This window comes from Chiloscyllium plagiosum, unplaced genomic scaffold (assembly GCF_037043375.1).
Source record: "Chiloscyllium plagiosum isolate Xiang-an unplaced genomic scaffold, Cpla_swu_hap1 HiC_scaffold_25, whole genome shotgun sequence".
Classification (NCBI taxonomy): Eukaryota; Metazoa; Chordata; class Chondrichthyes; order Orectolobiformes; family Hemiscylliidae; genus Chiloscyllium; species Chiloscyllium plagiosum.
In genome coordinates, this window is record NW_028270163.1 from 23835629 (window position 1) to 23850665 (window position 15037).

Here is a 15037-nt window from a genome sequence, read left to right on the forward strand (position 1 = left end):
TTGCCAATTAAAGCATTACATGGTATCAAATTGAAAAATAAAGGGTACATTTGTGTGAAGATTATAAAAGGCAGAAAATTAGGGAAGTTTTAGGCATCAGAATGATGACTTTAAAAAGAGAATAGGAGAGAAAATAACAAGAAGTGTAAAATCTTCAACAAGCATTTTAAAAAGAAAAGAGTTGCTAAAGCAAGTGTTTGTCTCTTAGAGGCTGAGATCAGGGCCAAATGAGAAAAGAGGAAATGGTCGAGGAATTGAACAAATATCCTAACAAAATGCTTTTGAAGGATAGTTAAAGTCACAGAGATGTACAGCACGGAGACAGACCCTTCAGTCCAACTCATCTATACCAACCAGATATCTTAAACTAATCTAGTCCCATTTGCCAGCAATTTGTCCATATCCCTCCAAATCCTTTCTATTCATATACTCATCCAGATATCTTTTAAATGTTGTAGTTGTACCAGCCTCCACCACTTCCTCTGGCAGCTCATTCTGCATGAAAATGTTGCCCCTTAGGTCCCTTTTAAATTTTTCCCCTCTCACTCCAAACCTATTTTCTGTAGTTCTGGACTCCCCCACCCCAGGGAAAATACCTTGTCTATTTACCCTATCAGTGCCCTTCATGATTTTAAAAACCTCTAAAGTTCACCTCTCAGCCTCCGACGCTGTAGAGAAAATGGCCCCAGCCTATTCAGCCTCTCCCTATAGCTCAAACTCTCCAACCCCAGCAACATTCTTGTAAATCTTTACTGAACCTTTTCAAGTTTCACAACATATTTCCTGTAGCAGGGAGACCAGAATTGCACACAATATTCCAAAAGTGGCATAATCAATGTCACGTATAGCTGCAACATGACCCCATCCCCCAACTCCTATACTCAGTGCTCTGACCAATCAAGGAAAGCATACGAAATGCCTTCTTCACTATCCTATCTACCTGCAACTCCATTTTCAAGGAACTATGAACCTGCACACCAAGGTCTCTTTGTTCAGCAACTCTCGCCAGGATCGTACCATTAAATGTATAAGTCCTGCTCTGATTTGCCTTTCCAAAATGTAGCACCTCACATGTATCTAAATTAAACTCCATCTGCCACCCTTCATCCCATTGGCCCATCTGATTAAAATCCCGTTGTAATCTGGAGTAACCTTCTTTGCTGTCCACTACACCTCCAATTTTGGTGTCATCCGCAAACTTACTAACTATACCTCCTATGTTCATGTGCAAATCATTTATAGAAATGATGAAAAGCAGTGGACCCAGCATCAATCCTTGTGGCACACCACTGATCACAGGCCTCCAGTCTGAAAGGCAATGCTCCACCACCACCTTCTGTCTTCTACCTTCAAGCCAGTACTGTGTCCACACGGCTAGTTCTCCCTGTATTCCATGAGATCTAACTTTGCTAACCAGTCTCCCATGAGGAACTTTGTCGAATGCTTTACTGAAATCCGTATAGATCATGTCCACCAGTCAAAAAAATCAAGTTCGTGAGACATGATTTCTCACGCACAAAGCCATGCTGACTATCCCTCATCAATCTTGTCCCTCAGGATTCTCTCCAACAACTTGCAGACCACTTATGTCAGGTTCACCAGTCTATAGTTCCCTGGCTTTTCCTTACCACCTTTAAATAATGGCATCATGTTAACCAACCTTCAGTCTTTCGGTACGTCACCTGTGACTATTGAAGATTCAAATGGCTCAGCGATCACTTCTCTAGCTTTCCACAGAGTTATGGGTGACACCTGATCAGGTTCTGGAGTTTATCCATCTTTATGCATTTTAAGACATACAGCACCACCTCTTCTGTAATATGGACATTTTTCAAGATGTCACCATCTATTTCCCTATATTCTATATTGAAAATAGTTAGGCAAAGGGAAGGGAGGAACTGAAAGCAATCACTTTAAACTGAAGAAAGAGCAATGGGAATATTAATAGCGTGAAAGGCTGATGGGTCCCCTGGGCCTTGCCACCCGCATCCTAGAATGTTAAGACGATGACTGAGCAAAAATTGGGCTGATGGATATAATGTGAGAAAAGATGAAGTCCTACTTGGGTAGGAATAATAGAGAAGTAGAGTATTATTTCAATGGAAAGAGACTGCAGAATGCTGTGGTAAACGTAGTTTCCTTGTTTATGAACCACAACATGTCAGCATGCCGATACAGCAAGTAATTAGGATTAAAAACAGCAGATTAGCTGTTATTGCATTGGGAATCGAGCACAAAAGTGGCAAAAGCTTGCCACAGCTAAACAGGGCTTTAATGAGACCACATCTAGAGTGCTGTTCAGTTTCAGTCACCTTGCTTCTCTGGAGGAGATATATTTGCATTGGAAACAGTTCAGAGAAAGTTCACAAAGGTAATTCCTGGAATTAAAAAATGGCTTTATAAGAGAAGTTTGAGAAAATTGGGCTTATCCATTGGATTTAGAAGGATGAGAGTTGATCTTATGTCAGATTCTGAGGGAGCTTGACAAGGTAGGTGCTGAAAATAATGCTCCACCTCATGGAGGACTCGAGAATTAGGAGTCAGGTTTCCAAAATAATATACTTCCCCACATTCCTGATCCATTCATTTAACACAGAAATGAGGAAGAAGTTCTTCTTTCAGGGAAGCATCAATAGTTGAAATTTTCTCCCCCAACAGACAGTGGAGTTTGGTCATTGAATATATTTAATGCTGAGTTGTGTAGTTGTTTAGTGAGCACTGAAGTTGAGAGTTATGTGAGACAGGCAGTGAGTACCATAAAGACTGCAATTAGATGAGACATGATCTTATTGACCAGCCAAGCAGACTCAAGGAGCTGAATGGCTCATGTTCCTGTGTGTTATGTTGTAATTTTTTTCACTGGCTGTTCTTGCTCCAGCACTCAATTTTTTTATTCATTTGATTTTGTGTATTTAGCTATATTTTTTAAAAATTGAAGATATTTGAGGTTTATTTTCAACCTCACTAATTCTGATTTTTGAAGGACTAGTAATTGTTAATTAATTTGATAATTGTGATGAATACAGCAATAAATCCTTAATTGAACAGAATAGAATAGCCTTTATTGTCACATTAAGGAATAATGTAAACTCATGCAATTAGCGTATGGACATGTGCATCCATTATTTTGCAAACTTGAATTCATCCAAATATTACATATTTGCATATTTTTAAAAAAATTAATGACAAGGCAGAGCAATTAAACTGAAGGAAAGAAAGCAAGTCCTGTACTCTGGATTCTGCTACCTTCTGAGTTATCATTTCCCATATGTACAAAGATCTGAGAGTCAAAAATTGGCCTGTTCAGTCAAGACAGAAATTCACAAACCTGAGTGGGCACTCAAGTGGTGAGTGATGACAAAAACACACTTGAAAAAAATGCTGAGAAAATGATTCATGTTAGCAAAATGATCAAGAACATAACTGATCAGAATCAGCTTTGGTTCAAAGTTGAAGGGAAAAGAGATTGTAATAAAATGCTTTTTGATCAACAGTTTTATTTAATTTAACTCAATGCTGGGTCCTGTTTGTCTCCACCCATCCATTGTGAAGCTTATACCTTTTAAATGTGATTCAGATTTTCAAAGATGTTTCTACTTGTAGGTCCAGACTGCTAAACTCTTGCATAGTTATTGTTACTCTCTGTTCCCAGGTGTCATTCTTCCTAGAGAGTCTATTAGTTTCCCATTCACCTTTAAGTCACCAAATGCTGGGATATTCACTGAATTCTGGGAGTTTTGCACTCACCCAGTGGTGTTAGGAGGGGCGTGCCTGCAGGTGGCACTTTGGGGAGTGGCTCTGTTTGAAGACAAGAATGAAACTGCAAGACAACAGCTACAGGTCAGTAACTGGGAATTTACTTGTTTTTGGTGCCCGACTGACAGTACCATAGTTATTATCAATGAAGAAATAACTTGCATTTACGTAGTGTTTGTTATGACCTCACAGCTGAAAGAATATGTTTGACCTGCAGTCACAGGTTTAGTGTGAAACCAGGGACTTGCGAAATCTAATAGAAAACAATGTAACGAACAGTATGACCAGCAGTCTGTGTTTTACATCCTTGTTCTGCCTGTCTTTCTTGATTGATCTCCAATGCCGTTTCTTGTGTCTCTGATCTTTTGAATTGTTATGCAATGTAATTAACTTCATAAGGTATTTCTGAACAAACATTATGTGTACCTTTAAAAAAATGATGCAAGTACAGAATAACTGTACTGGATCCTATTGCCTAGGACAATACTAAGTAATGCACGAGATAACAGAAATAATCCATGCTCTTCCTTTAATCTAGATTAACTATTATATTATGATTTGGGATAAATTCTAAACCAGCGAGAGCAGTTGATCCAGCTAAAGGGCCTGTAGTGATTGTAACAAGGTCAGCAAGCTGGACATCATAGAGTATGAGTTTCTTGATTGGGGTTGTTAATCTAGTTCAGTCAGGGAGACGTGGTTGACATGAAAGGACAAACGTCAGAGAATCTTCACGGGAGTGATACCCCGGAGGATTGGAGGGAAGCGAATGTTGTTTGTCTTTTCAAGATGGGGAATAGAGAAATCCCTGGCAATTATGGAGCAGTCAGTCTTCCGTCTGTGGTCAGCAAGGTTTTGGAAAAAATTCTGAGGGATAGGATTTATGATTATTTGGAAAAGCATAGAGTGATTAAAGGCAGTCAGCATGGCTTTGTGAGGGGCCACCTCTCAAATCTTGACGTTGGTCAGGCCGCTTTTGGAATATTGCGTGCAGTTCTGATCTCCTTCCTGTTGAGGGGATGTTGTGAAACGTGAAGGGATCAGAAAAGATTTACAAGGATGTTGCCAGGGTTGGAGGGTTTGAGCTATAGGGAGAGGCTGGATAGGCTGGGGCTGTTTTCCCTGGAGCATTGGAAGCTGAGGGGGGACCTATTAGGGTTTATAAAATTATGAGGGGCATGGATAGAGTAAATAGACAAGGTCATTTCCCTTGGGTTGGGAATCCAGAACTAGACGGCATAGATTTAGGGTGAGAGGGAAAAGATATAAAAGGGACCTAAGAGGCGACCTTTTCATGCAGAGGGTAGTACGTGTATGGAATGAGCTGCCAGAGGAAGTGGTGGAGTCTGGTACAATTGCAACATTTAAAAGGCATCTGGATGGGTATATGAATAGGAAGGGTTTGGAGGGATATGGGCCAAGTGCTGGCAAATGGAACTATATTAAGTTGGGATATCTGGGTCTGCATGAACGAGTTGGACCGAGGAGTCTGTTTCCCTGCTGTACATCTCTAAATCTAAATCTAAATCTAAATCGAGCCCCTGAGTGCCTGACTCAGTGAGAGGTAATGCTATTGTCAAGAGTTATATATTTTTAAATAAGGGATGATTGGTGATGGGATGCTGATAAATTTCTGAAGAATTATTTATGCATTTAAAGGAAGTAAAGGTTGTTGTCAGCATTTGTTGCCAGTTGTAATTACTGTTGAGAAAGTGGTGTTGAATCACCTTTTTGAACCTCTTCAGTCCATCTGGTGCTGAAATTTAGGCATTCAAGGCAATGGCCTCATGGTATTATTGCTAGACTATTAATCCAGAAACTCAGCTAATGATCTGGGGATCCAGGTTTGAATTTCATCACGGCAGATAGTAGAATTTGAATTCATTAAAAATTATCTGGCAATAAGAACGTACTGATGATCATGAAATCATTGCCTATTGTCAGAAAAACCCCATCTGGTTCACTAATGTCCCTCAGGGAAGGAAATCTGCCATTCTTACCTACATGTGATTCCAAAGCCACAGGAATGTAGTTGACTCTCAACTGCCCTCCAGGTATTTAGGGATGGACAACGAGTGCTGGCCTGACTAGCGACAGGCACATCCTGTGAATGAAATTTTAAAAACTCACTTAGACCTAGGTCACTATAGCATCCCATGATCATCACCTTCCACCTTTACCTCTACTCACCTCAAAAATGTAATCCTGAAGCATCCATCAGCTGGTTCGAACATCACCAATTGGTCTCAGTCAGTTTACATCTTCACATTTCGCACCAAATAAAAATCAGAACCAACTTGCAGCATTCAAAGCTGGGAAACATGCAGAAATAATGCAAAGTAATGCATTTAATTTTTGCAGATTAACAAATATCAAAAACATCCCTTTCTGTAGCTTTTGAACTATAAGATTTAGTTTTAAATTTTCTTATCACACGTACTCAAGTACAGGGATGTAGGAGTACAGTGAAAATGCATGATGTTGCCATTCCTGGTTCCATCTTAGATACAAACATTCCTAGATACGAAATCTTAGGTACAAAGTAGAAAAATAATGAAATACAGAGGAACCTTGATTATCCGAATATCAATTATCTAAATTTCAGATTATTCGAAGAAGATCTTAAGGTCCCGATAGAAACATTACATCAAAAAGCTGTTTCAACCCTGATCGCGTCTTTTGTTTACAGGTACAATGATTAACAATGAACTTGGCTCCCTGAAATGCTGCCGAGAACAGTCCTGGATAATCCAAGCACTGTCTCTAAATGACTGACCTCTAGTCCTCCCTCTCTCCCCCACACTTACTCTGGAGTTCTACATAGGGGTGAACCCTAAACCTCCTGTCCCCAGATACTCTCTCCAACATTGTCCTATAAGTGGAACCTGTCAAACTGTTGCTGTGTGTGTGTGGGTGTGTGTGTGTATTTACGCTTGCTATTTGGAGACTTACACCACAAATGCAGCAGTAGTCTTACTGTTGGTGTCCAGTCCAGCTGCTCTGGTGGAGGGTGGGGGAGGGGGGCACGGGGGCGGGCGGGCGGGAGTTGGTGTTGGATGGGGTTGGGGCGGGAGCTGACCCGGGGTGGGAGCAGACTGGGTGCAGTGTTGGATGGGATTAGGGGTGGGTGGGGGGTGGTATTGAATGGGGTTGGGGGCTGGGGCGGATGGGGTGGGGTGGGAATGGGCAGGGGCGGTATTGGGGGCGGGCGGGGATGGTGTTGGACGTAGTTGGGTGGGCTGGAGAGCAGGGGCTCACGTGCAGTGTGCTGCTGCCTGGTCTCCTGAATGGGGAGCAAACTTCACAGAAAACTCCGAGCCTGTTTTAAAAAATTCTCAAGGTCAGGTTCGTAGGAGAGTAGTCTGACACAGAACAAACGACCAAGAGGCGAGTCTGCTAGAATATGGGCATTTTATTCCCCGCAGCGTCGCCAGAACGGGTCTGGCTTATACTCACTCTACATGTTACCAAAACTGGGAGCCGTCAGTTCTCGTAGAGCGGTTGCCAACAACCCACGCTCGGCGGTTAAACGTAACCCCGGAGCAGACTCACCGAACTGGAGACTTTTCCAGCTGATATACTCTTTTCCAGATATAAACATTCATGTGAACAGCAGAGCAAGGCTAAAAAACACATTCCATTCTGGTTACATACAGATAAGAAGATTCACACGGGACTGAGCAACACCTCCATTCCGGTTAGATTCACACATGTATTGGGACATAATTTTTAACCGTTTCACCACATTCCACTGCTTGGAATTTTACACCACATTCCACTGCTTGGCCCAATACATGTGTTACATTATGATTCACACATGTATTGGGACATAATTTTACACCACATTCCACTGCTTCGCCCAATACATGTGTTACATTATGCTTAATTCAGTTCAATTCGTTTCAGTTAATTTCAGTTCAGTCAATTCAGTGTAATTCAATTCAGCTCAGTTCAGGTCTGTTCAGTTCAATTCAATTGTGTTCAATTCAGTTCCGTCCATTTCAATTCAATTTAGCTCAGTTCCATTTTGTTCCGTTCAATTTGATTCACTTCAGTTCCACTCAGTTCAGTTCAGTTCAATCCCATTCAATTCTGTTAACTCCGCTTCAGCTTTTTGGACATGCCCACATCCTCCGCTGTACCCCAGGCAAGGGGTTCTTCGGCAGGACTGGGATCCTTTCTCAAACAAACTGCCACGTACATGCCCACATCCATGCCATCCCGGGACGGTCGGGACCTCCACAGTTTGTTCTTCTGGTTTCTTAGTCTTTTTCCAAAACATTGTTCTGTATCAAAATCTCTCCTCAATTGCGATTGACCCTGCTCGACTACGCCAAATGTTTTAAAAAATTCTCAAGGTCAGGTTCGTAGGAGAGTAGTCTGACACAGAACAAACGACCAAGAGGCGAGTCTGCTAGAATATGAGCATTTTATTCCCCGCAGCGTCGCCAGAACGGGTCTGGCTTATACTCACTCTACATGTTACCAAAACTGGGAGCCGTCAGTTCTCGTAGAGCGGTTGCCAACAACCCACGCTCGGCGGTTAAACGTAACCCCGGAGCAGACTCACCGAACTGGAGACTTTTCCAGCTGATATACTCTTTTCCAGATATAAACATTCATGTGAACAGCAGAGCAAGGCTAAAAAACACATTCCATTCTGGTTACATACAGATAAGAAGATTCACACGGGACTAAGCAACACCTCCATTCCGGTTAGATTCACACATGTATTGGGACATAATTTTTAACCGTTTCACCACATTCCACTGCTTGGAATTTTACACCACAGAGCCCCAGAGGAAAACAATTAACTGAAAAATTAATTATCCGAAATAGTGCCCGCCCATCTCATTCGGATAATCAAGATTCCTCTGTATAGTTAAAAGTTCAACATTAAAGTCTTTCTTAAGTGCTTAGCCATGCTTGGCTTAGCCATGCTTGCACTCCTCACAAGAGTTCTATCTCCTTTGTGCTGGGGTCAATGTCCCCGTGCTTGATGTGACCACAGATGCTGGGAGATCTCAGGCTGCCTGCTCTCGCCACCACCATAGATGCTGGACGACCTCTTTTGCTGCTACACTGGGCTGTCTCTCTCCCATCCTGGCTCAATTTCCTTCCCGCTTGGTTCAGTTTCCCCCTGCTCAATACTGCCACAGATGCTGTCACACTGGGCTCGCTGTCTACCACGCTGAGCTTGCTTTCCTCCATGTTGGGCTCACTCTCTCCCATTTCCCCACACTGGCCCACTCTCTTACTCTCTATAAAGCTTTACATTTCCTGCCTCTCATACTTCTTAGTCATATAATCACTGTAGTTTCAGCAGCGATAGCAACAGGTTGCTCTCACCTCTGCTTTGACTCGTTGGTGCTCATGATCAATGACCTCATGAATGCACTGCCAGTGACAGCATCACCTGCAAGGCCAGCTTAGGTCAGCAGGAAGAGAGTCAGCATTTCGGGTTCTGGTTGAGAGAGGGTGTAAAAGAAATGTGTGAGGTATGCAAATTTTCTGAGATGAGTTTACATTTTCAACTTCCTTTATCACTAGCCTTCCTCCTGGGATTAGCAGCGCATCACTCCTCCACTCTGCAGGAGAGTGCTTAAAAGAGCTCAGTGATGAAGCTCATATCTAATCTATCTTTTTTAATCATTCATGTGAGGAGTTTCATTAGTAGGAATTTTTTTTAACCCATCTATAATTACCTTTGAGAAAGTCGTGTTGAGTCATTATTGCAGGTCATGTGGTATAGATACACCCACTGTGCTATTAGGGAGAGGTATCTGGCACTTTGACAGTGAAGGAAGAGCAATATGGTTCTAAGTCAGGATGGTATGTAGCTTGGTGGGGAATTTGCAGTGTTGATGTTCTCTTGTCGCCTTGCCTTCCAACTGGTAGAAGTTGAGGTTTGGAAAGTGCTGTTAAAGAATCCTTTTTGATTTGCTGCAGTGAATCTTGTAGATAATACACACTGCTATCACTGTGTGTCAGAAAAGAACATTGATAGTAGTGGAAAGAGTGAATATTTAAGGTGATAAATAAGTATTAATCAAGTGGGCTGTTTTGACTTGAATTGTGTTGGGGCTTTTTGAGTGTTACTGAAGCTGTACTCATCCAGGTGAGTGAAGAGTATTTCATCACATTTCTGCTTTATGTATTGTCAGTGGTGAACAAGCTTTAGGAAGTCAAGAGATGTGACATTTATCACAGAATATCCAATCACTAACCTGCTGTTGTGGCCACAATATTTAAATAGCTGGCCGAGTTAAGTTTCTGGTCAATGATAATCCCAGAATGTTGAGGTTGGTGTATTTAGTGATAGTAGCACCGTTGAATGTCAAGAGAGGTTGTTAGAGCAATGATCATTGCCTAGCACGCATATTACACAAACGTTACATGCCATTTATCAGCACAAATCTGTATATTCAGTTCTTGCTGCATGTAGACAAGGACTACTAGTTCATTACCTGAGAAGTTAGAAAAATACCTGAACATGTGCAATTATGAGGACTATGAAATTGGCTGTGCCTAGTTCACTATCCTTAGAAACATCTGCATCAATGTCCTGGAGCTGCGGTGATTGGCCTCCAACATCTTTCTTTGTGTTAAATATCAGTGGAAGATTTCAACCTGATTTGATTGACATCAAATTTCTTATGGTATTATGCTGCCAAACATGGTCAATGAGAGCCAATCTCATCTTGCCTCTTTTATGCATGTTTAAACCAAGGCTATAATGAAGACTAGAGCCAAGTGGTCCTGACAGAACTCAGACTGAGCATTAGTGAGCAGCTATTTGGTAAATAAATGCTATTTGTTAACACTTGAACAACACTTTCTCTTGCTTTGCTGAGTAGGCTTATGAGGCAGTATTTGGGTGGACAAAGGGATTGATTTAGAAGGGAAGAATAGAGGTACAAGAGTAAGCTTTCAGGGGGCATAGAAATTGTAAAAACTTCTATAGGTATGTGACGAGTAAAAGATAACATGAGACAAATCTACGTTCCTTACAATCAGAAATAAGGAAAGTTGTAATGGGAAACAAGGAGATGGCAGATAGATTAAATACACATTTTAGTTCTGTCTTCACAAAGCAGAACACAAAGAATGTACCAAAAATTGTAGGGAACACAAGAACTAGTGAGAAACTGAAAGAAATCAGAATTAGTAAGGAAATGGTGTTGGGCAAATTGAAGAGATTAAAGGCTAACGAATCCCCAGAGGTCAGTAATCTATCATCATAGAATACTTAGAAATAATATTTCATTGCTGGTCATCTTGCAAGATTCTGTTGTCTCTGAAGATTTGCTATGGATTGGAAGGTAGTTAATATAACCCTACTACTTAAAAAAAGGTAAAGAAACAACAGGAAATTATAGACCAGTTACCCTGACATTGTAAATGGGGAAATTACTAGAATCCATTATAAAAGGTTCAATAATAGAGCATTGGAAAACAATGACAGGATTAGACAGAGTCAGCATGGATTTACGAAAAGAAAATCATGCTTATAAAATCTACTGGAATTTTTTGAGAATATAACTAATAGAGTTGATGAGGGGGAACCAGTGGATGTGATTTATTTGGACTTTTAAAAGGCTTTTGGAAAAGTGCCACATTAAAGATTAGCATGTAATCTAGGAAAGTGCATGGGACTGGGTAGTGTACAGACATGGAAAGAGAACTTAATGGTAGACAGAATACAAAGAGAAGCTATACATGTGTCATTTTCAGAATTACAGATAATGACAAGTGGGGTACAACAGGGATCACTGTTTGGATCCCAGTGATTCGCAATATATATTAAACATTTAGATGAGGGAAGTAAATATAATATCTCCCAAGTTTGCAGATGACACACAACTTGGTGGGAGAGTGAAATCTGAGAAGGATGCAGAGATGTTTCAGTGTGATTCAGATAAGTTCAGGGTGTGGGAAAATGCGTGGGAGATGAAGTATAATCTGCTTAAATTTGAGGTTATCCATTTTCCTAGCAAAAACAGAAATGTAGATTATTACCTGAATAGCAATCCTTTGGGAAAGGAGGGGGGACTTGGTTGTTCTTGTACATCAGTTTCTGAAAGTAAGTATGCAGGTGGAGGAGACAAATAGTGCTTTAGTCTTCATAGTGAGTGGATCCAAGCAGGGATGTCTTGCTGAAACTTACTGGGCCTTAGTGAGACAGTTCCGGTGTGTTATGTGTAGTTTTGGTGTCCTTATCTGAGAAATGATATTTGTCTATCGAGGGAATGCAGCAAATGTTTTTCAGACTGATCCCTGGAATGGCAGAGCTGATATTTGAAGAGAGACTAAATTGGCTAGGCCTGAATTCACTGGAGCTTAGATGAAATGTCATAGAAACTTATAAAATTCTATCAGGACTATTCAGCGTAAATGCAGAATCCATTGCCAGCGGTTACAGCTTGAATACAGGTCATTCTGCTATAACGCACATTTCATCAATGCGAATTCACTAACACGATTGATGAATAGGGGACACTGTTTCTCAAGCATGAATTTTTAAAACATGTTTGGCTATCGCCAACACTTTTAGTTTTATTTGTATTGCACAATTCTTGTATAGCGCAGGGTCGCACAGGAATGCGACTGTCGTACTATATAAGAAATGACTGCATCATCTTTACACTGCTTTCCTGCAGTGAGACCTGACTGTGTGTATCAGTAATAGGTAAAAATTCTGTGGAGAAATTCTGTAAACAGCACATCTACCACATCTTCCAGATCCAAAAGAAGAATTGTCGACCAAATGCTAGAACTGAATTTTACCCAGAAATCGGTTAAGTGTGAATTTTGGTGAATTTTATGAAGAGTCATTTCTCAGGCTATTCTGTGAAAGATTCTTTACTATTCTCACTTCATTAACTACACACATACCTCTTACCCTATCTTCCCTCTCGCTGCACAGAAGTACTCACCACTGCCAAGACCTCTCAGGATTCCCTGCACCACCACTGTTTTAAAGCTCAGCTGTTCACCTGATCAAGCAAGAACTGAACTACACAGGTTACCCATCCTTAGCCTCATCCCATTTTACAACCTTGCCCATAGCCATGCTACTCTTTCCCCATTGCCATAGGTAGCCTATAGTTTAGATTTGCCAACCATCATGATGTGCTGTGCTGAAGCAAAGGGAGTTGTAAGCATTGTTGATTGCTCTTCCTGCAGTAATTTATGATCTCCAATGTAGTATCATTTCCCCTCCCTATATGCTAAGTTTCCCCTCAAATCCCCACAACTGACTTCCCCAACTTGACACCTACAGCTGTGGCCCTGATAATCCCCTCTTTGAATTTCATTCAGATGACCCCAGGACTGACCATGGACTAACCACTTGGTTGACTTTAGTTGGAAAACTTTGACTGATGCGCTATCAGATGCTTGACTGATCTCTGAGCAATTTCCCAACTGACTCACAATAACTCTCTGGACTGATCTGCTTTCAACGTTGAGAATTTCATCACTTCCCATCTCACCCTTTTTTTCCTAACCATCTTGCAATTCTCACAATGTTCAGGGCTGAGAAGATTACACCTCTCGTGTCCTTCATGAAACTACATCCACAACACTCAGGCAAATCTTCGGCAAAATCAGTTTGATGTGCTCAACACATATCTCCCAAGCCGGTTCCTGTTCTTTCAACTCTCAAATAGCTGAAGTTCTAGGGAATGGCAAAGGGGTGTGTGAAAAGACATTCTGAAGCTCTTCTTCTGAAGCACTGTGACATTGAACAATCTGACCACTAGGACCTGCTCATAGTCATTCAGAATGGTGACAAATTGTCCATTAAGTCTATGATACTTTGTGTCCCATCACTCTCATAATGTGGTAGAGAAAGAAAGAAAAGGAAGTAAATCCTGCGCTCCTGAATCCATTATTTCATGGGATATCCTGCTCCATTTGCTCAAAGATCTGTTCATTAAGGATTTGTTCCTTCAGTCCCATGAAGGTCCATGGCAGAAACTCCCAACCCTGAGTATACACCCTACTTGAATCAAAGGCAAACTGTCGTTGATGGTGACAGTTTTTCACATTGTAAATGGCTGAACTTTAGAACTTTTATCTAAACCATTAACTGCAAGATCACTTATTTTTGTCTAATTCATCCTACTTCTACAGTTGAAATGCTTAGGGTCCTGTGCTGAAATTTCACCAGATTCATACCTCAATTTTCAGATATGCCCATTGTAATACCTGAGCATGCTAATGGATATTGACGTTTCCCACTTTGCCAAGTGGTTTCAGTCCTAGTTGCCAGTTGGGATAGAGCAATAGATGGTGATTAGCAGGAGAATTACTTTCCAGTATTTGATAAACTTGGTTTTGTTTGACTTCCTCTGTGAAAAATTAATATTGAGGACTCTCAGAGCAACTCCCTCTAATTGAGCTCTTTTGAACATTGCTTATCACACCTAATCAGGAGATCCTGCGTTATAGTGTTATATGTACCTGGAAAAGTCAAGGATTGGATGTGGGACTGTGCAAGTGTTGAATGATTATAGGGATGATTTCTGATTAAGTGCTGAAGCGAACTCAAGGTGAGTTTGATTATAGAGATTGATGTAATATTGCCAAACTTTGACATTGCACCATAAACCTCAGTATTCCTGACATTAAGCAAAGCAGGCATGCAGCTAATCTCCAGCAACTGGCCACTGCACTTGCTTTCTCTCTCTCTTTCTCGACTGTACCAAGCAAAATAACAGAAGTTATGAAAGACCGTGCAAGAAGGTGCAAGTCTGTCAGTTTGACATCAGTGCTGGGTAATGTTTTAAAAACAACAGTAGGAGAAAACAATCTATAGATACATACTTAGGTTTCAATTAATTACAGAGAACCAGCGCAGGTTTATAAATTTTGTGTCTGTATATAATCAACAGGGAAAGTTGATAAAGGGAATCTGTATGAATTATCCATATGGATTTTAAGAAATCTTTTCACTAAAGTTGCCCATTGAAGACTGATTTGCAAAACTGAGGCTGATGGAAAGAGGAGAGGTCAGTGCAAGCTTGGGTAAACAAAATCGTACAGGGATGGGAAATCGCATTTGGTAAATGGGTGTATTTCAGACTGAAGGATGGTAGACAGCACTTTCTGTTTTTATTTATGATCTCCAGCAACCATAGTACTTTAGTTTTATTCAAGGGCCATTGTTTATTTGATATATGAATGACTTGGATATTGGAATTCAGAATAAATTTTAAAATTTGCCTGTGATGCCAGACTTGGAGGTTTTGCTGATACCAAGAATGTCCAATCAATG

The 15037-nt window shown here is 40.9% G+C and overlaps 1 protein-coding gene across 2 annotated transcripts in view; it reads left to right on the forward strand.

Annotated features, from left to right (window-relative positions):
• LOC122562349 (MYCBP-associated protein) overlaps nt 1-15037 on the forward strand; it is a 98717-nt gene that overhangs the window by 49532 nt on the left and 34148 nt on the right. For both annotated transcript variants that reach the window (XM_088000819.1, XM_043715225.2), the window contains exon 12: nt 3653-3840. In XM_088000819.1, the coding sequence (XP_087856945.1) occupies nt 3653-3840 (188 nt within the window). The remainder of the gene's footprint in view (nt 1-3652; nt 3841-15037) is intronic.